The following is a 21,178-nucleotide window of genomic DNA, read 5'->3' as shown; positions in this document are numbered from 1 at the left end:
AAATCTATTTAACCTTAATTTGGATTAATAGGGAACCCTACCAGGGATGGTACATATATATTTTTTCCTACCGATAGATATGCCTTAGTCGCTCTTTATTTGTAAAATCTATTTTAATTTAGGCTTAAGTTCAGATAGCCATAACCTTGCCTAAATTTAAATACATTATTGCCAGAAAAAGACATCAAGTAACAACCCCCAAACATGCTACCTATTTTTCAATTTTCAATATTATTTTTTATTACTATTTTTTAAACCAAAAATATTCTTAATCTAAACAATTACACAATCAAGGGAAAATCATGATTTCTTTTTCAATGCTCATATCACTTTTAGATCTATAACATATCATAAAATTGTGCCAAAATCAAGGTACGCCGTACCGATACCGGAAGGCGTACCAGTTGCCTACCAGACCAGTACGGTTCCAGTTCAGACTGGTTTAAATCAGTACCGAACTGGCCAGCTCTTCCTCGCGGAAGTAGGTATGCCCAGCCAGAGCCGGAGAAGAAGAAGAGAAGGAGAGAGCGAGTAGGGGAGGGAGGGAGGAGAGGCCTCCGCTGCCCGCGGAGGGCCGCGGTGGAGGGGGCCGGGGGGTGGCGGATCCCGCGGGGGCATGATAGAGGCCGTGGACGCGGCCGCATCCTCTGTTTTCGAAACAGGGAAGGCGGCCGCAGAAAAAAAATTTAGGATTTTTAAGTAAAGTCTGCAAGTGATTTGCCGACTTCACTTAAAAAATTTCCAAATTAAAAAACCGTGTCCGCATCCCCTATTTCGAAAAACGCGGCTATGGCCTCCGCCATGCCTCTGTGGGCTCCCCCCCCCCCCCCCCCCCCCGCGCGGGCTCCGCCGCACCCCCTCGGCCTCCGCCGGCCCCTTGCGGTCCACTGTGGGCAGCGAAGGACTCTCCTTTTTCCTCCTTCCCCTGCTCGCTCTCTCCTTCTCTTCTTTTTTCTCGGCTCCAGTTGAGTTCGGCATCTACGACCCTGTACCGGCTTCCACGGCTCCGCTGTACCGGTCAGGGTATGTGCTGAATCGGCCGATATGGGCCGGTTCAGCATACCGTGGCCAAAATACAAATATTTTGCATGATTTTCCCTTATTTTGCCATTTTTAGTTTATTTTAGGAGTAAAAAAAGAATGAAGAGGAGGAAGGAAGGGGATTATACATGATCTTGGACTTGGATTCGGGCTCAAAATCATGAAAAATCCTTTATTCTCTGATTTTCCTCACCTTCCCACACTTCCCTTCATGTTCTCAGTAGAAAAGGGAGGAGAAAGGCTTTTGGGTGCCTTCTTCTCTTTCTTTGTTTTTTTTTAAACTAAGGGGAGGGCCTGTTACTTGAATCGTTCCGAACTGAGTGGAACCGCTCAGTTTTGCTCAATTTGGACTGTTTTGGACTTGGTGGAAACAAACCTCAAAACCAACCCGGTTTTGCACCAGTTTTGTTTCATGTCTATAAATTGATTTATGTATATGCAGCCTATATTATTATGGTTTTTACAAATTTATTCAATATTTGTAAACTTTAATCATTTGATGGACAAATTACCTAGCATGTTTTTATCCATAAATGCTTATGCTGTTTTGAAGTATTAGTAACATAATTAATTTTGAGGGATTCTAATTGGGGTTATGTGGCCTTTTTTATCAGGACATGTACAAACAGACCCAGTTGGACTGAAAAGATTCTTAGCTTAGAGACTGTACCAGATTCTATTTTAGAAAATCTGAGAGTTGTATTTGGCCTAGTGAATAAGACTGAAGCTTCTGTTAAATTGGAGCATCTTTTGTGCCACACAAGTGATTTATCAAGACAAACTAACATGATGAAGTTCCTTCGAAACTCAATTCTGCTTTTTCTTAATGTTTTTCCACGTAATCATCAGTTGGAAGAAGCTGTTCTCAGTGCTGAAGAATTGTTTATGTCTAAAGAAAGTTCTTCAACATTTTCTGTCAATCCATCACGAACTTTAGCCAAAAGCCTATTAAAAAGAGATCGACAGGTACTCTTAATATATTGTCGTAGCATGTAATTTTTGTATTGTCAATGCATCTGTCCATTTCAATAATCTCATTTGTCATTTTTATGCCTTCTTTATTTAAAAATGTCCCGTGCTACTTTTTACATGAATCTTCAACCAGACATTTACTTTCTTTTATGATTTTCATTTGAGGGCTTGCCTACTCCACTCTGTTTTTGTTGAATAATGTAGCATTTTTGTCTTTTGAATTATTGTGGAGTTTGTCTTTTGAAACTTTAACACTTGTATATTGAATCATCATGCACACACTTAATATTCTTATTCTCTATGCATTGTTTGGTAGATTGATGTATAACATGCCTTTTCACATGCCACATATCAGCTCAGTCCTTACCATTATGCTACATAACCATGTGCTAGAAGGCAATCTAGTTCATGATTCAAAAGGAGCAAGACTATACTGTAGGTAACCTATCGTTCTAATGCAAAACTGGCACTGGTACTGGTGTCAAGATGCTGAACTGTACTGGTGTGCATTGATGTTACATGTCAGTATTGATGGTTTTTATCATCTTAATGCTATTAGTTTTGGTACATGCAATCGGTTTGGGTACAATACCAATCCCGTATCTTTCCATTGATAAAACGGTATGGGGTATGGAGTTTGGTATCGGAATTTAAAACCTTGTTTATTTATTTGTCTATATTGCTAGTTGTGTAAAGTATCACTTAGGAATATCAACCTTATAAATGCCTTTTTGTTCCGTGGTAGGTCTTGAATTGAGTTCAAAATCTACCTTCAAATGAATCATATTGCAACTATCTACTAAATCAATTATTGCTAGATTGCAATAACTTTCTCCCCTTATTCTGTATATTTTCTTCTGTGAAGGACCTGTTACTTTGTGGTGTATATGCACGAAGTGAGGCCTCTTATGGGAATATTGATCTTGCAAGGAAGATATTTGATATGGCATTAGCATCTATTGATGGACTTCCAATGGTATGATTCTAAACCCATTTTCATCCACCTGGGGGGTGGGTGGGTTGGCCTTTGGAATCTATCTGATTCTTTTTTTTTCCTAAATTTTTATCTGCAATGTGCTTTGAGTTGCACTGCAAGACTCATCTTTGCCAATATCTAGAGATATATTTAATTCTGTAGATGGTCATGAATACATTGTCAAAATTGTTTCCATGTTATAGTTTTACTCTGTCTTTTGTTATATATGATTTTGCTTGATCATGTGCAAATAAAGCAAGATATAAAGATTCCATATTGTGCTCATGCCAGCTAGGTTTTTACGTGGTACTTGTGCCATGATAGTATGCTGATGTTTCACACAGACATGCACTAATTCATAATTAGTTCAATGTATAGATATGAAATTTGCATGTAAGTATGCTGATGTAATTTTTAGGGACAAACATTAACTTAATTATGCTAGTCTTAAATGTTATTTTAACAAAAAGAAAGTACTTTTAACTAGTCCATGGAAAAATCTAGCATCAAAAGCGATGTGTGCTAATCACCATATAACATGTACATTGTTTAGTTTCAAGTAATTTATTGTGCAAAACTAATATCACTAAGCTATATGTGCAAGTTGGTAATACTAACCAAATCAAAAATCATTATACATGCTTTAGGGGGAAGATGTATGTTCCTGGGAGTTTTTTGTCTGTCTGCTCTTTTAACCACCTTATTCTGAGTATGTGCTTTATTATAATCACACATCTAGCTTACTATCCCTGCCTTTGTTATGATTATTTTATGCATATATTTCCTTTCAAGATAACATCTTGAGTTATGCTTTTGTGTGACCTACACTTTGAGTTGGCCCCATCCGAAGTTTCAAGTGCTGGTGCTGGTGGGTGTGCTGATATGGCATGTGCATGTGAAAGCTTTGGTTGGCATGGATTGGCACAGGCCAGCACTTGAAACCTTTGCACTGAAATGGCTATGCATGTGAAAAATTGGTGCATTAATTAATGCTATTTTACTATTAACAAACTATATAACTAGATATTTCAGTTATTACTATGTCACTGTTAACAAACTATGTAACTAAATATCTCAATTTTTAAATATTTATTGTATATTGCAATATCTCATTTCAAATAGTAATGGAACATTATTTCTTTGGCACCGTCATTTTTTTTATAATTTGATTTCTCAAAAAAAAGGGATCTCTTTTTAGTTTTATATGAAACTAGTTTTTTAGGAGAAAAACAATAGCCAGTTTCTGCATAACTAGCGTGAGACTTATTGCCAGCAAATATGCTCATTATTCAATTATACTAAAAATGAGTACATTATTGGGTGAAACATTTTATAGCAAGGTGGGCAAAATCGGTACTGATAGACATGCTGGCCGACGACTGGTACATTATGGTACCCCCCTTTGTACCATTTTGAACTGCGGCATACTGGAATCATGAAGAGGGAGGAGAGGGCTGGAGAGGAAGGAGAGGGTGAGGGAGAGGGGGAGATAAAGGAGAAGGGAGAGAGAGGGGACTCGCTTGGACCAAAGGGTTGAATTTGGAGGAGGCGTCCTATCTTGTAGTGGTCGGAGAGGGCCGGATTCGAGATGGACGATGACGAGGGAGAGAGACCGCGACGATGATGATGAGGTTGGTCCCTGACCTTTGTGTCTTCGTCCTTGAGAGAGAGAGAGAGAGTGGCCATGGAGCTGTGGAGGTGCAGAACTGAGGATTAAACCCTAGCCCTAGCCGTGGCAGGGAGGGAGAGAGAGAGAGAGAGAGGAGAGGGGGGAGTGGTGGCCTAGTAGCTTATGATTGAGCAGCTCTCGAACAAGGGGATGCGTGCAGGGGGTGTGAAGTCACGAACATTGCAAACCATTGAAAGTGAGAAGGCGTGGGGTGTTGAACCATCGAACCAGAATTAATAAAGTGGTTGAACTGACTCGAGTACCCGAACTATCTCGAGCTGGTGTCTGTAAGGTTCGGTACAAGCCGAACTGCCCGGTTCGGCGATCCATGTTCTATAGTTTCATTTCCTTGAGAAGTCCAATCATCCTGCAGTCATTTGGTAAAATACCTGCATGGATTAACATCACATGAAGGATTTGTAGCAACATGGCATAGACAATAGACATAGTCACTCTTGAAGGAGGCTCTCTCCTATTGTTAAGGGAATTGGCTTTTGTGGGCTTTGAATCTCTCAACGTTTATCTTGTGAATGGATTGGTTTGACTAAGCTTCATATATTACTAGTGTCAACTGGAGGAAAGTTTCATGCTGGATCAATTTAGAATGACTCTTAATATTCTGTAAGTGTTGTATTGTTTGGTCTAATACCCTAACAACATGGTTAATATTCTATCAACTGCATGGAGGTTTCATGCTGGATCAATTGAAAATGATTCTTAATATTCTGTCAGTGTTGCATTGTTTGTTCTTATCCTAAAAACATGGTTCATGCTTGCAACATGACACATCTTTGAAATGCCTCTGCTTCATTCAGACATTGTGGAATAGAATTGTGAATCCATGCACCATCAGTGATGAATCTGATCTTGAAGTTCTACTTAATTTTTAGTGACCTATGACATCGAAATAATTTACAACATTAGTGATTTCTTAAAATGCTTGTTTTTGTTTTAGTGGGGCACATTTTACAGTCCAACTTCATGGATAGTGAATCTGTCAAATACTGTGCTCATATGTGTAGTGTTATTACTTTAAGAGCGCTCTTCTTTGTTTAACTTTATTGATTTTGTTTATCATTGGTACTGGTTGGATGTTATGGAATCCCTATCTTGTTGACCTGGCTGATTAAGAGCAATTTTCCTGCATGAGTAAACTTCAGGTTGTCAAAACTTTGGCCTATTCCTTGAAGGAACCATCATTGCTGTTTACCTCTAAAATGCACGATGTTGCAATTATTTGTCCCATCTTCCCTTTTGCTTTGAATGCTGCTCCCTAATAATCTTCTTGATCTACTCTGGTATTTTGTTGTGTCTGTTGTATCTGCTTGATTCTACCTCTAGGATTTATTGTTGGGAGATTATGGATTTTGTATCTCTCTCATTTCTGGTAGATGATCAATGTTTCTTCTAGTTTCTTGGGGTGGCATCCTTATATAATTTTTTACGTATTTTATCTTTTCAAGAAAAGTTAGCTGCTTTTGATCTTGTGTTAACACTAATGCTGTTCTCTTAGCTGGAAGTTTATGCTCTTTATATAGTTTTTTTATGCAATGTCCTTTATGTACATTTCAGTGTCAATTGAGATTTATTTATGTTTTGTTCTTGGAACCTTTGGAGCAGGACCTTTGGGAAAATGTCCCCCTTCTGTACTTCTGGTATGCTGAAATGGAAGTGGCAACATCTACTTCATGCAACAATTCTAAGTTGTCCTTGCAACGTGCTGTTCACATTTTATCCTGCTTAGGTGGTAACATGAAGTACACGCCTTTTAAGTGTCAAACATTGGGTCTGCAACTCTTAAGGGCACGTCAAGGGTTCAAAGAACAGATTAAAAGCTTGCGATCTGCATGGGCCCGTGGCGATGTAAAGGAACATTCTGTTGCTTACATTTGTTCAGCTTCTTTGTTTGAGGCCTTGACTACGGGTTGGTCTGCTGGTATTGAAGTTATAGAGCAGGCCTTTGCAATGGCACTTCCAGGTCCCTTTTGTTTGTTCTTTAATTTACAAATTTCTCTCTCTTCTAGTTCTCTAAAGGGATTGTCTTACATTTGGTTTGTATGGGTTATCCATATCTGTTTGATGCTTTGTAATTATTGCTTGCATTTTGTTAATTTTTTGCACAAAAGAAAAGACAACATAGACAAATTTGTTTTACCTTTTTAAAAATTTAACAAGCTTCTCATATTTTTGATTATTATTTTTTTTCAAATTTTCAATGCCATTTATTTGATCTTGGCTTGTTTTGGTCTCAAAGGCTGAAACTATCCTAAACAAAAAGAAATGCTGAAAGTGTTTTGGCTTAAAGTTTTGTTGAAATGTACTTTGAATTCAAAATTACAAGAACTGCTGCAATCAGGGTCTGCTGTGCTGGTATCAGGCACCATACCGGTCGCCCGGCGACACGAGTCAGTATGGGCTTGCACCGTGCCGTACTGGGCCTGTAATGACACGAAACCGTTGGAGAGAGGAAAAGAGAGAGCGAGCAGGGGAGGGAGGGAGGCCGGTGGAGGTCGCGGCCGAACCTCTATTTCGTCCGAAACAGGGGTCCAGCCATAAAAAATTTCGTTATTTTTAATTTTGCGATTTTTAAGTGAAGTCGGCAAGTGATTTGCCGACTTTACTTAAAAATCGTGAAATTTTTTACTGCTGGACCCCTGTTTCAAACGAAATAGAGGTTCGGCCGCGGCCTCCACCACCCGCACTAGCGCCGGCCTCCGCCGGCCTCCATCCCTCTCCCTTTTCCTCCCTCTCCCGTTCGCTCTCTCTTGTCTTCTCTTTCCTTCTTTTTCTCCTCCTCCTATTGCGATGACATTTCGGTTTCTTTGCTGGAACATCCCGGTAAGCCACCGGTATGGCTCGGGATGCCCCGAATCGGACAGTTCGGGATGGTTCTGCCAACCTTGGCTATCATATAGTTATATTTGCATGTCTCACTTTTCTTAAAGCATTGCTAGGTAAGGGGAAGAGTTATATTTTCAAGATCTTGAAGCCTTGAATTTTTGTCTGGATGTGAATACACCTTTTTTAATGTCAGACGTTAACAGTACAATTAATATTGCTGTCAAGCATCAACAACTTTTATATTCTCCAACCTTCAGATTAGGGTTTAGGATTTTTTAAGTAAATGCTGCCAAGAAGGTGTTAATGTTGACAGAAAAACAGGTGCCACAGAATGAAAGTACATGCATTATGCAAGCAATATATATTTTTTAACATCGAAAGCAGTAAGTCATCTTAGGCTGTTATAACATAGTTTACAACATTGTCAAAGACAATGTATGTTTGTTCCAAAAGTTATGCATTATCTAATGAGTCGATCAAAAATGGGATAGCACAACTAGATTCATCCTCTTGATTCCTGTCATTTATTTTGGATAAAAACATTATAGCATTTCCTACAGTAACTTACTTTCTGATAATATTAGCAAGCTTATTTGTTGTGGAAATTGAAATAGGCCAAAAGAGAAGATGAGGAACTTCAGGTTACTTTGATTGTAATCATCTGAAATCAACTGAAACTGGTCAACGGACATTAGATTGGTTTCAACTATAGCTAAATGAACAGGTTCTAAAGGTTGTAATCATAACTTATTAATAAAACTTTCAAGATTCTCGTTTAAAAATCAGAAGATTGCTTTAGGTTCTTTTCTTTTTGGTTAATAATCATAGCTTGAGATTCCTTGTTTCATCAAGTTGTTTAAGTTTTTACCAAACCTTTCTGTTTTTAACCCAATAAGAGTCTATCCTTTTTTAATAAGCTTCTTTGAATTTGCTGTTAAAATCTTTGCAAGTTCTTAAAAATCTGTCCTGCATTTGATCCAAGGTTTGCTGGACCAGTACATGGGCTCGTGCTGGTCAGCGCCAGTTAGGTATGGTACAAGTCCGTGTCTGTGTCGGGGCATATCGAAGTAGAGAGAGGTTGGGGGAGAGGGAGGAAGGGAGGGGGGAGAGAGGGAGAAACAGAGAGAGAGGCGTTCCTGGATCTTCGAAGCTATGACCATGGCGGAACTTGGGGGAGGGGGCAGTGGGCACCTTGGAGCCTTTGGTGGAGAGAGAGAGAGAGAGAGGCATCATAGGTGGGGCTTCCATTAGGTACCGTGGAGTCATTTGAATGTGGCAGAACTGGGGGGGGGGGGGGGGGGGGGGGGGGAAGAGGGAGGGAGAACATTCAAAGGCTCGAAGCCTTCAAAGGGGTCAGGGGGAGGAAGAGGGCTTGGGGTTTATTTAAGGGTCTAAGTGGTCTCGACCACTAGAATTGTTCTAGTTCTTGATTGGTTCAGTTTTGTATGGACCGAATCGCGTGATTCAGGATCGTTCAGCTAACCCAAATCTAATCCACTTCTTCTATGACTTATCTCTCTGACTTATGTAAGGTTAGATATGGTCCTTGTTTACCCACATTGCCGTGAGGCAGCATATTCCCTGTTATCTTCAATTTAAAGATCAGCGTGGTTGTCTGAGCCAAATTAGATTGGGAAGGAGAAAGCATGGCTTTCGAAAACAAATTCAGATATAAAAGTGCAAAAAAGCATCTCTATGAAATAATATTATGTGGTGACAGATATTTGTTCTATTGTTTTTACATACAAATTTTTGTGATTCAAGATTTTTAGAAAAATTAAAGATTGGCCTATTTATTTTTAATATAATATTGGTTTTAAGTTAATAGTGGCAGCGATATAAGTTACTTAGAAGGTGGACTAGAAATGTTTAAAAGTGGGTGGGTGTGCAGGAGAAAGATTTCACAGCAGATATGGCCTCCTAGCTGGAAGATTATTTCCAGAAATTTGTCCATCATAATACCTCAAATTAATTGAAATGATCTGTTATGACATTAACTCAGAAAGTCAGGTGACTCTTCTTCTGCAGTGACATGAGTACTACTAATGTGAGGACTGAGGAGAACTAGAATAAAATAACTATTTTAATATAAGATAACCGTTTTGTTTTGTTTAGTGCCTACTTTTTTCTATTATTTTGGTCTTTGCTGCAGGATTAATAGCAATTCTGCCATAGTTCTACTTTCAGAGTCATAGCACAGCCTCTTCTGTCTCTTACTTTGAACATTCTGAGCTCACAAATTTTTCTTCCAAAATTGCTTCAATTGTTTAACTACAATATTTTATAACTCCCTCCAGTTTTGCAACTCCATTCATTTGTAAATCTAGAGAACATGGAGAATAAACAAGAATTGAGTGAATTCTCTGTGAAATATTTTTTATGCTGCATTCCTGTAGATTTGTATGCAAATTCTATGTCACATTTGCTGATTATGTGGCACTTTATTTTGCTATTGGGCATGTTAATTATGCATCATATATAATTGACTGCTCTAGTTCTTTGTTCCTTGTCTTCTGGTATTACACTGTTCCGGCTTTTCTGTTAACTGAAGGTGGTTGTTTTCAGAAAGAAGAAGCAGGAGCTTGCAACTTGAATCCTTGTGGGTCCATTACATTGGTGTGCTCCAGAAACATGTTAAGCAGTTGAGGTTCTCAAGGGTGTGGGAGGCTATAGCACAAGGGCTTCAAATATATCCTTACAACCCAAAACCTTATATTGCCATGATAGAAGCAAGCTATCTTTATACCGTGCCAAACAAAGTTCGTATTATGTTTGATGAATGTAGTCAGAGGTAACTTCATTTTCTTTTGTGTCAAAATGTCCAGATTACTTATTTTTCCTTTGTGAGCTTTAAATTAACATGCACTTAGAGCAACTTGGTAGTAATAAGGATGTTCTTATGGAACAATCATGTTTTATCATCTAAATTTGAATTATAAGATCCTTTCATTTACATTTTCTTGCACCATAAACCTCTGCTCGCATTTTGTTTCTGATATGGTGATGGCAACTACTATAAGTTGACTTTGCATGGACATTGAGCTTATGCTGCATATTTCAAGGATATATTTGTATAGTTGCAGCCTCTTCATAGAATTTTCTGAAACTATCCGCTGAAAACTTCTCAAATGCATCTTTATTTACCAATATTAGATTTTTTAAGGCTTAGTGACATTAACAGGTATTAGATCATAGGCCTCATCTATCTTACATTTTATTGCTTGTAGCGTCAATCAATTATTCCATCTCATTCACATATTTAGATTCAATTATTGGTCTCACAGAATTCACATAATGCACGTATATCTGTCTAGCTCTCCATATATATTATGTATATACAATTATATGTGCTTTGCTTTGACATGTAGATAGATTTCTGTTTCATGGTACTATAAAGGTTTCCTTTATGGACATCTCTCATATGTCATGGCAGCAATTTGTTGATCACTTGAAGTGAGAGCAAACACCAAAGAATCCTAGGAATTGTTGGAGGCTGCTAGGTAAAGTTAATGCTGAACAAGTGTGATGGTGTTCTAGTTGTGACAAATGGTAGAGAAGATTGAAAGTTGGAGAGTGGGGATGTCAGGTAGTGGTGCTTGTAGGGGATGCTGAAATGCGGAGAAATGGCATTTCTTTTTGTTGGGCCGGGGTGGCGCCCGGGGGGGGGGAAGCTGGAGAATTAGGGGTGATTGAAGGTGGCTGGGTGGATGAGAAAGATGTGGCTGCTAGTGGTCTAGTGATGAGGGCGTGGACATTGGTGTTAGTAGCAGGTGGTTTGGATGCAATGAAGTTCAACAAAATTATGTGAACAATAAAACCAAAAGGTCTATGATTTTTATCGATGGAACAATATACTTTTAGTGATCTACCATTATTGTGTGGTTAAAAGATACAGAAGTTTTCCTCAAATCCTCTCAAAAGCAGCCAATCTGTCCTCTATTACTACACATGCATGTTTACACATTGTTCGCATAATTGCATATATTATGAAAGCTTAAATTCTTGACTGTAGTGGATCATCTTGACATTGTACCGCATGCTAGAGTGATCCATATCAACATGGGGGATATTGTCTACTTGAGCAAATGGTGGATGGATAATGGAGTGTATTGCATCTTGTTCTATACCGTTATGTGCAAGGTATGTGGTTTGTGGCATACCATACTGAATCGGTATGGGACAGGATTGTGGAGGCGATCCTCACTCATCAAGCTCTGGCTCCTGCCGTTGGCCCACAAGCCATCCGATCATAGGATCATTTGGGGGCTTCGAGCCTTCCCAACATCTTCTTTTAACAAAAGAAGAAAAGGGGGAGTGGGCCTGGTTCCAAAGTGGGTCGACTCGCACCTAGTTTGAATGGAATTGACAGGTTCGCGACTGGTTCCGGCTGGTTCCGGCCCTTTCCGGCTCGTTTCGGTTGGTTCAGGATTCGTTTCGGTCGGTTCAGGATTCGTTTCGGTCGGTTCGGGGCCGGTCTCGATTTTAATTGGTGCACTGACCCGGTCCCTAACCAGGTTGGCTTGGTATGGGCCAAATCGGGTGGTTCGGTTCAGTTTGGCCGACCTTAGTTTTGCCCTTTAGTTTGGGGTGCAGCAGGAAGTAGTCAAAATTGGTCCGAATTAAGCCACGCCTAGTTTTGCTGGATTTAGGGCAGTTCTGACTGTTTCCACCTGGTTCGTGCCAATATAACCCTTGACCTTGCCTCACTCTTTCGATCTGAAAACCTCTCTTTAGTGAGCAACTCATGAGCGATCTACGAGCACGTTGCCCTTGCCGGTTGTCACGAGCCTTGCTTGGCCATCATTGCCTCTAGCCTTGATCTCTTTCTTCTCTCTCTCCTCTTTGTTTGATCTCCCTCGACATTGATTTCCCTCCCTGCTAATCCGGCATGTACACCACCCCCACTAGTACACCCTACCTCCCTCCTTCCCTTTCATCCCATCTCTCTCCAGATTTGAGGAACCACCACCTTATCAGCATATCTTGTGTCGATAGGATACGGTATTGTTAGTACACCAACATGATTCCTAGAAATACACCACTTAGTACTAGTTTTGTAGACCTTGTTATGTGAATGAGACAAATCATTGCCGCTTTAAGTTAATTATGTCTATGCATATTTGTACTCCATTAAGAAAAGTCGTTGCACTTGGTAGTGAAGATCCTTTTTTCCTACACATTTTATTAAAGAAGTTTGGGGGAAAATTGTGACACTTGACAAAGATTCTATAAACACTCCAATGTTGAAATACTTCAAACTATTTGGCACTTAAAACAAGATTCACAATCTTGATATCGGATATCATGCTAGTACCATCTTGGTATAGTGTCGGTATGCTTGATATGAGAGCCAATTCAGTGTACTAATACTCGGTACGCCCCCTGTATTGCGTACTGATTCCATACTGGTAGGGTACGTTATGCCCAATATGCACCAATATGGCCTACCATGCTTAAAATGATTGAGAATTTGTTACAGTTCTTGTACTACAACACCCACTTTTTGTGCTTTGGATTAAGCATAAATACACGTAATTTTTGTAGCGGCCAAGAAGTGTCTTGTGGTGTTCCGTTGGTTTGATTGTCCAAACATGTTAGCACTTCAAAATTGGAACCAACCAGTGTCTAGGTAGAATTGCACGTTGGTGGACCTTATATAGCTTCTTTGGTGGCCAAAATGCACAATATTTTTGCTTTTGTTTTTTTACTGATTATTTTTCCTTGCTCCCAAAATTGTAGTACTTTTTTTTTAAATTCCAAAATAGCACTTTTAAAGATGCTTTATTTTGCAATATTGAGAACCTCTTCCTTGCTGCTTTCCTAGGAACCCATCTGTAATTTTGTGGCTCTTTGCATTGTCATTTGAATTGGGCAAAGCTGGCTCTCAGCATAGAATTCATGGACTTTTTGAGAGAGCGTTGGCGAATGTTAAATTACAGAAATCGGTATTAATATGGCGCTGCTACCTTGCATATGAGGCAGATATTGCACGTAATCCTTCTGCAGCAAGACGGATTTTCTTTAGAGCCATTCATGCCTGCCCGTGGTATGTGCCTATTAACTGAAAAACATAATTTAATGCAGTGCATGCCTTGCTTGATTGGTTTCTTAGTATGTGATGTAATTTTTGCATCATAATATGCAAATCCTTGTTGATGTTGGATAAGACTTATTCTTTTGTCTCATACAATTACACCATTATTTTAGCACTTACTGTGACAAGTGTGTCCCCCCCACCCCCCGCTTCTTTTGTTGCAGGTTGGTGGGTTGGGGAAATTATAAGTTTCTATAAAGCCTGGAACATTCAAAAGAAAATAGATTTATTGAATTTCTGTCATTGTGTATATAACTTTCACTAATTTTGATTCTTGTTAGATCGATGGATGTACATTGACTCATAAAGCTGGTCCCGTAGATTTAGGAAGTCTTTTCGTTAAGGTTTTCAGAGATGTTGGATTATTGTAAGCATGAGTTTTAAAGCTCACAGCATGATACATACTGTGCTAGCAAGGTTTGGAATAATGAGGTATTGGGGAATACTGACTGTGGTACTGTAATGAGGATTTTACCAACAGAGGAAACCGAGTTGTATTCATTGACACATCTGGTATGCCCTCAGTATCGTCATACCTTTTTTGGCTTCCACAATCTGACTTTGGATGTTTTACTTTTCCCCCTCTCATGCGTGCTTGTCTTAATGCTATGTTTCTTACAAGAAATAAATGAGATTAACAAGTCAACTTCCATAGTCTTGGTTTTCAAGGCAAGCTGAAATCAGTAACATGCACCTTTATCACATAAATCATGTAACTTAGCAATGTAGGTGTAAAACTTAGCAATTGAAAGACAATTAGGTTACCAGAAATCATTTAACTAGTTTGCAAAGGACATCTTGACCATCGATAATTAGCTTATTAGCATGGATAACAGGACATAGACAACATATACCAGTATTTATTCTACAATATTTGGAAATTATAGTATTCTATCATGCGTTTATTTACTAATCACTCCTATTCAAGGTGAATTATCCATTATAGCTTTGCCGTAGAAATGTTAAACCAACCATGCGACATATTACTAATGTCGAAGAAGAGGGAAGCTAAAATCATAGTGTAATAGTTGATATATAATTATGACTGTATAAATGGTTATCCTAATATAGAGTCAACAAAATATGTTAAGAAGGATGCTTATGCACATGTTGGTGGTCATTGTAAAATTATGTTTCACAAACTACAAACTGTTTGTTGCATCATTGTAGCGAGTCATGTGATCAGGGTGCACAGCTGATGATGAGCTACACCCATAAGCTTGGTAAGATGGAATCAAGTTAAAACAACTTGATATTCATGAACAACTGCTGCATCACCTGCCCAAGGTAACTTATATTTGCAGTGTTGATGGTGAGGAAAGCGGCTGAAAGATGATGTCAGTAAGTGAGAATTTCATTATATGCTAGGTGATCTAGACTGGTGATCCAGTCCTGTGGGCAAATGTTGTTAAAGACCTGCATGCACCCATTACCAAGGAAAAGAGCCACCAGTAGAAGCCAATCATGGCAAGTCAGATGGTTCTCAAATAGCCAAGTTTTAAAAGGATAGGTAATGAAGATAGGTCTCCACAAGGTTATTAAAAACATCCGCAAAAAATGCCCAAGTTGCTCCATAAATGAATTTGTGATGTCTAGCTGTTTAAGCACTACCAGTTTGATATTGCATATATAAATATGCTGTGCCTGGTTTTTTAAGCCTTAGCTTTTACTGTAATGAGCTAGCTGCTTGGTCTGTTTAGCTATGTACCATCTGCTAAAATGTCTAAGTGGCTATTCCATTTATGCATGTATGTAGGCATGCATGCATTTATGCATGTATATTGGGTAACTGGGTTGCCCTACATTCCATTTCTTGACTTGTCCCATCTTGACACTCGGGCAGTGGGAGCGCCGCTGTTCCATTGGTTTTTAAACCTTGAATTTAAGGATATTTTGGAAAGAAAGATATTTGTAAAGTTATTTAATGCCCACATTCTTGATCAATCTCTTAAAAGTAAAAAATTCACTTTTAAATACCATTAGAATGGGGTCAAAATCATTATTGGAGAAGTCCAACTCTCTACCAATTTTGAGAAGCTACTGTTAGACAAATTTGATAGGTAACCAAGTGTCTGATATGTATTTGATTCTGATGTGTATCATGTATTCAACACAGATTCTAGGAGCTGAATGTGCGTCCAGGTAATGCCATTGGTACATGCATGAAATCTATCACGTTCAATGTGAGACATGAATCAATCTTTCAGGAAATGGAATAGGGCGGTAAAATTAGGCATGACACATTTTTATATCGCTTTATGTCCTAGGTATAAGTGGTGTCATCTCATGCTTGAGCACTTTATAAGCGTGTTCGAACATGATTTAAATTATACGTGAGCACTTTATTCCGAAAAAGAAAAGAATTATATGCGAGCAACCCTACCCAACCATAGTTTTATGATTCATAATCGATTTGCAAATGAAGGTTCACACTTGAACCTGCTTTTTTCATTTCAGCTCCCATGTCAGCTTCTGAGCTGTGGGTTCATCCATTCCAGCTGTGCTATAAGGCTATAGTGCCTTATATCTATCCACAAAATTCCTCCTGTCACAATTTGGCAATTCAGGCAATATGTTAGTGCTATTGTCCACAATGTGGTGTCATCTCATGCTCGCTGCAGTTGCTAGGCTCCTGTTCCTAAGAATTTTCTCATTGGCTTAGCATTGAAACCTAGTCCCTACCCTTGTGATGCAAGGGAAATTTGACACCAGGGAGGGGGTGTGTGTCACTTTACCACAACGATGAGAATTTTGCATTGTCAGTTCACTTCTAAAAGGGAAAGGATAATTTAATGGATATGGTACCCATTATTGCTAACTCTGAGGATTTATGGATTATAGAGCATATTGAAGGATGTCGGTTTGCTGTTGCAGCAGTCGCAAGTACTAGGTACGAATAATATGTGCTTTAGAGAAAAACCATTATATGTTGTCCCAGACCAGATCTTCAAGTTAAACTTGGTAAATATAATTGATGCTTATTTTTAAGGAATTATGTCTTGGTATCTTTAGCATTTGGTTTTGGGGGTTCTTGAGCGACATATGACTCTTCTTGAGAAAATTGTAATGAAGACTGGACTAATGTATTTGTAGGAAAGAGGTTCGCGGCGGGGGGGGGGGGGGGATATTTCTGCTTTAAAATAAAGTAGTGATGTAGATTCGACATTGTCGTATAAACACTAGCAAATATGGTATGCAGTACCAGTCGGTATTGGGCGTACCGTACCAATACCGGTACTGGTATGCCTGGCGTACCACATACCGTACCGTACCGACACTCGGTACGCCTATGCTAGTGCGGCACCGGTACAGCGAACCTTGCTAGCAAATGTATCTGACTAGGAGTAGCTCCATGTGTAAGGTTGACATTGCCCCTTGTGTGATGAGGGGCAATGGTCTGCTGTGATCAGCTAAATATAGGACTGGAGTTTTACATGGTGGCAATGGAGAATATATGGTATTTTGATAGCTGATATTTTCTCATTAAACATATTCTTACCAGTTTCCACATCCTTTTCAGATTATCCCTTGTGGCTGAGGTGATGATGTGATGCTGTGATGAAAACAAAGTGGTAATATATGGTTCTTGACCACTTGAATAAAATGAATTTGAGCAATTCAGAAAATTGCTCAATTTTTTCCATTTTTAGTTTCCACATCCTTTTCAGATTTTGGCCCTTGTGGCTGAGGTGATGATGTGATGCTGTGATGAAAACAAAGCGGTATATGGTCCTTGACCACTTGAATAAAATGAATTTGAGCAATTCAGAAAATTGCTCAATTTTTTTCCATTTCTTTATACTTAGAAAGGATAAGGGATGATGCTAATGGACTAATGAAGCTTTTACAATGAACTTCAATTATCCCTTTCCAAGTGATGCAGGTCCCCAGTTCCAAGTCGAGGGATTTACTTGGAATACAAAGATTCCCTCTAAAATCCAAGTCTTCACTTAGTTTGTCACCAAGGTGATTGTTCTCATCTTTGGTAGTCATTTAAAGATGTGTTGGTCCATTGATAGAATGCGTAATGTCAATGGATAATGCCTTTTTCATGAAGTAGGTCTGAGAGGGGATGCTGGTATCTGCGACACCCCTTAATGAGGAATCCGGCACCTTTATCCTTATAATGGGTTGCTTAGAGACAGACAAATTAGGTGGGCTTCATATTTTTTGCCAGTATGGTGTGAAATACTGGGCATTTTTTCTTTGTTGGGCCATGGGGCTGGTGAATGAGATTTTAATATTCATTGTTTTGGCACTTTGGCTGCTCATTTATACCATGTTGATGAAGAATGGAGCTTTGATTAATGATCTGCTTAGTGTAGTACGATGGATGTACATATATTTCATTTTTGTATCATTTAGAATGGAAATTGGTCCCTGATTCATGTGGGAATTCAACCAAAACTTGCAACCTTTGTGCCGATCCCAAGTCCCCAAAGTTCAACCTCCCTTGATCCATGCTGGATTTTAGTTGAAACATCCATCAATGCCTGTGGTTTCTTCTAAAACAGATAATGATAAAACACGATTCTTTGTAAAACAAGTTTTGTGGGAAATAAGGGGAGATCTGTTTTTCATAATGCTCACTTTTCTGGTTTTATGACTTTTTAAATTTTGGCAAAACATGTTTGATGAAAAACATCTAAACAACTATTCTTGTAATGCCCAATGATTTTGGGTTTTCTGCAAACCTGTTTTACTACCTCTAGGTTATGGCATAATCATTGTATGCATTCTATTTCTAGTTCTAGTATATACTTGTAGATGTCTAATTGTAATAACCTTTCCTAACCTATGACTAAGGCCTCGTTTTGCATTGCTATAAGTAGTAGAGCTTTTGTCTGAAGAGCTTTGGCTAGCAAAGCTAGCTTTGAATAAAAAGTTGTTTGCTATTTGGTAACTAACATTTCTGAAATGCTGTAGGACTTTAACATCAATTTAGTAATCAAATCAAGAAAATGATAATAAAGGACATTAAATAGTGTTTTTTTGGTGGTGCATTACTATATGTGTCGTTTATAAATACATCCATGAGAACATATAAAATTTCTAAGAAAGAAGCTGGAAGAATAAAGTAACACTAAGGTGGTTGGCCACATAAGACACATCCCAGTCTGTTGTACCATTTGCCTTCGGATGATATAAGCCACCATAAAGGTATCGAGGGAGTTCAACATCTGCCTATAGTCCTAGATGAGAGGGTGAGTAGCATTATTCTCGGGGGCTATATATGACAGCCATTTGATATCTGCACTCGAATCCCTATCTAGCATAATTCTGGATGCCCTCAAGGTTATAATGGCATAGGTCAGCTCTTCCAATGCTCCTGTGCAACTTGGCCATTGGGACAATAGTATTGCATAACCGACTTCCTATAGATGCAAGGAATGACCCCCTATGGTCCTTGATAACAAAGGCTGCTCCACCATAGACCCCACAGTCATGCACGCTACCATTGAACTTGATCTTGAGGAATCCTAGGAAAAGGAGATCATCCGAGTATGCGCCGAATCTGCAGAAGAGAGTCACAAGTTCCACTTGTTGGCAAAGAACCTGGGAAGGAGCGACCATGAAAACTGAGAGATGTGAAGAGAAGCTTTCATCCAAATCAATGTTGGCTTCTCGGGCTGCTTTGAAAGATGTGGTCATTCTTGACCAAGCAAAGGTGATAAGCAATGTAGCATATAAGAACCGCCTTGCTCCCATTAACACGGTGCTTTCAATTTTCTAGTTATTTATACTATCAAAAACTATTATTATAAATATTCTTAATTTAATAATTATTATTTTTATATTTAACTAGATAATATAATAAATACTAAATTTTTTAAATTTATTACAAAAATATAATATTTTTACTATATTATTTTATTATGATAATATGATATTATCATTTTAGTATATTATAAGCGTAAATTTTTTATTATTATATAATATGATTGTTATAATATAATGATAATGTTTAAGATAGTAATAATATAATATAATTATATTGTTATTTGATTATACTATGAAAAACTGTTATTATAAGTATTGCTAACATTAATTGTTTTTACATAATTTTTTAAGAATTTTGTTGATAGAAATTGAACTAAGAGATTTTGCAACCCCCCCTCCACAAAAAAAAAAAAAAAAAAAAAAAAAAAAAGAAGCTTCTCGACCCATCTCAAGTACAGCTTTTGCCCAAAAGCTCCATTTTGGAGCTTTTCTCTAATAAATCTTTTTCAGCTTTTGGAGGAGTCAGGAAATTGTTCTGAAATTTTTTCTATACACTTCAAAATCATCCAAAAGAGCTTTTGGCTTTTCAAAAAGTACTTTCTGGCTTTTCAAAAAGTACTTTTTGGCCTTCCAAAAAGTATCTTTTGGCCATGTAGAAGCAATGCCAAATGGGACCTAAATGTTGTTGGAAATCCTTACATGTCCGCATTTTTTTTTCTTTTAGCAAATCATGGGCCATTTTTTTGTATCAATAAAGATGATTGCCTAGCATTCTTTACTACCTTGAGGGGGATATTCATTTAGATATACCTTTATTTTCTTCTATTGTGCAATGATTTTTGTTCTTTCAGAAATCCAGTTTTTTATGCTTTGCTGTCTAGAACAGTTTGTTCTGAAAGCTATGAATGATGGTGCTGAACTTATGCCCTGTGCTGCTGTAATGGAGCTGTTATTGAATTGTATTTAGTAAGGGTACAGTACGAGTAATTTCAAATGTTTATGACTTCTGACATAAGCATGTTTTCTACTTTCTCTAATGTTATTTCAGGTCGAAAAGGTTATGGCTTGATGGATTCCAAAAATTAAGCTCTATTTTGACTGCGAAGGAGCTGTCTGATCTCCAGGAAGTCATGCGTGACAAAGAATTGCACCTGAGGACTGATATCTATGAGATCCTCTTGGAGGATGGGACAGAGATATGACGTTTCTTACCGTTTAATGACTGTAACATCACAATGTAGCATAAAATCTGACTCCTGTCATCGTGTTCAGCCTAAAACCTTGGTTGTTCAAGGAAACAGAAGGCCAAAAGAGGACTGGAATCGCCCATCAAGGTGTGATAGCAAGTCCCATTCATGTAAAGATTCTGCGACGAACATTCTGAAAGTTCTTACGAGCAGTAGTCTTTGCATGAACTGCCAGGTGGTTATTTTGCTGGTGCTCGAATAGTTGAATCACCCATAATTAGAAACCCAACAGATTGTTTTACTAGGTCCAGAATTAAGTGCGAGCCAAACTCAAGCTGCTCGCGAACAGCTTGTTGAAGGGATTTATCGAGTGTCACAAAAAAGGGGATTTATTGAGTGTTTCTGACCTGTTCGAATATGTGCTTGATTATTTCCAGGGTTAGGTCTCAATCTTGTTGCTGAAATAAGCTCTATTATTTTAGCCAAAAAAAAAAGCTCTATTGTACGGTATGCTCCTAGCTTAAAATAAATATGACAATATATTTTGTGTTTATCAATCACGATGTATAATATATATTACATGATGTATATATTAGGTCTAATATTTATATTTATTTATTAAATAAATATTTATATAAATTTTAGGTTTAAACAGGCTAAACATTAATGAGCGAAGC

The 21,178-nt window shown here is 38.3% G+C and overlaps 1 protein-coding gene across 3 annotated transcripts in view; it reads left to right on the top strand.

Annotated features, from left to right (window-relative positions):
• Positions 1-20,913, top strand: part of LOC120103720 (nuclear exosome regulator NRDE2-like) — a 31,805-nt gene extending 10,892 nt beyond the window's left edge. Inside the window, exons 6-11 of one of the 3 annotated variants that reach the window (XR_005513106.1) lie at positions 1,656-2,007; positions 2,879-2,989; positions 6,279-6,636; positions 10,065-10,290; positions 13,439-13,545; positions 20,363-20,729. Coding sequence is in view for 2 of the 3 variants with exons in the window: in XM_039129357.1 (XP_038985285.1) it covers positions 1,656-2,007; positions 2,879-2,989; positions 6,279-6,636; positions 10,065-10,290; positions 13,324-13,545; positions 20,363-20,516 (1,423 nt within the window). In the remaining variant the exon portion in view is untranslated. Of the gene's footprint in view, positions 1-1,655; positions 2,008-2,878; positions 2,990-6,278; positions 6,637-10,064; positions 10,291-13,323; positions 13,546-17,113; positions 17,326-20,362 lie in introns of those variants that run through there. The other 2 variants (XM_039129357.1, XM_039129358.1) reach the window with 2 other exon arrangements.
• Positions 20,914-21,178: the final 265 nt, after the last annotated feature.

Source organism: Phoenix dactylifera, chromosome 8 (assembly GCF_009389715.1).
Source record: "Phoenix dactylifera cultivar Barhee BC4 chromosome 8, palm_55x_up_171113_PBpolish2nd_filt_p, whole genome shotgun sequence".
NCBI lineage: Eukaryota > Viridiplantae > Streptophyta > Magnoliopsida > Arecales > Arecaceae > Phoenix > Phoenix dactylifera.
This window is presented reverse-complemented; position numbering and strand designations above follow the sequence as displayed.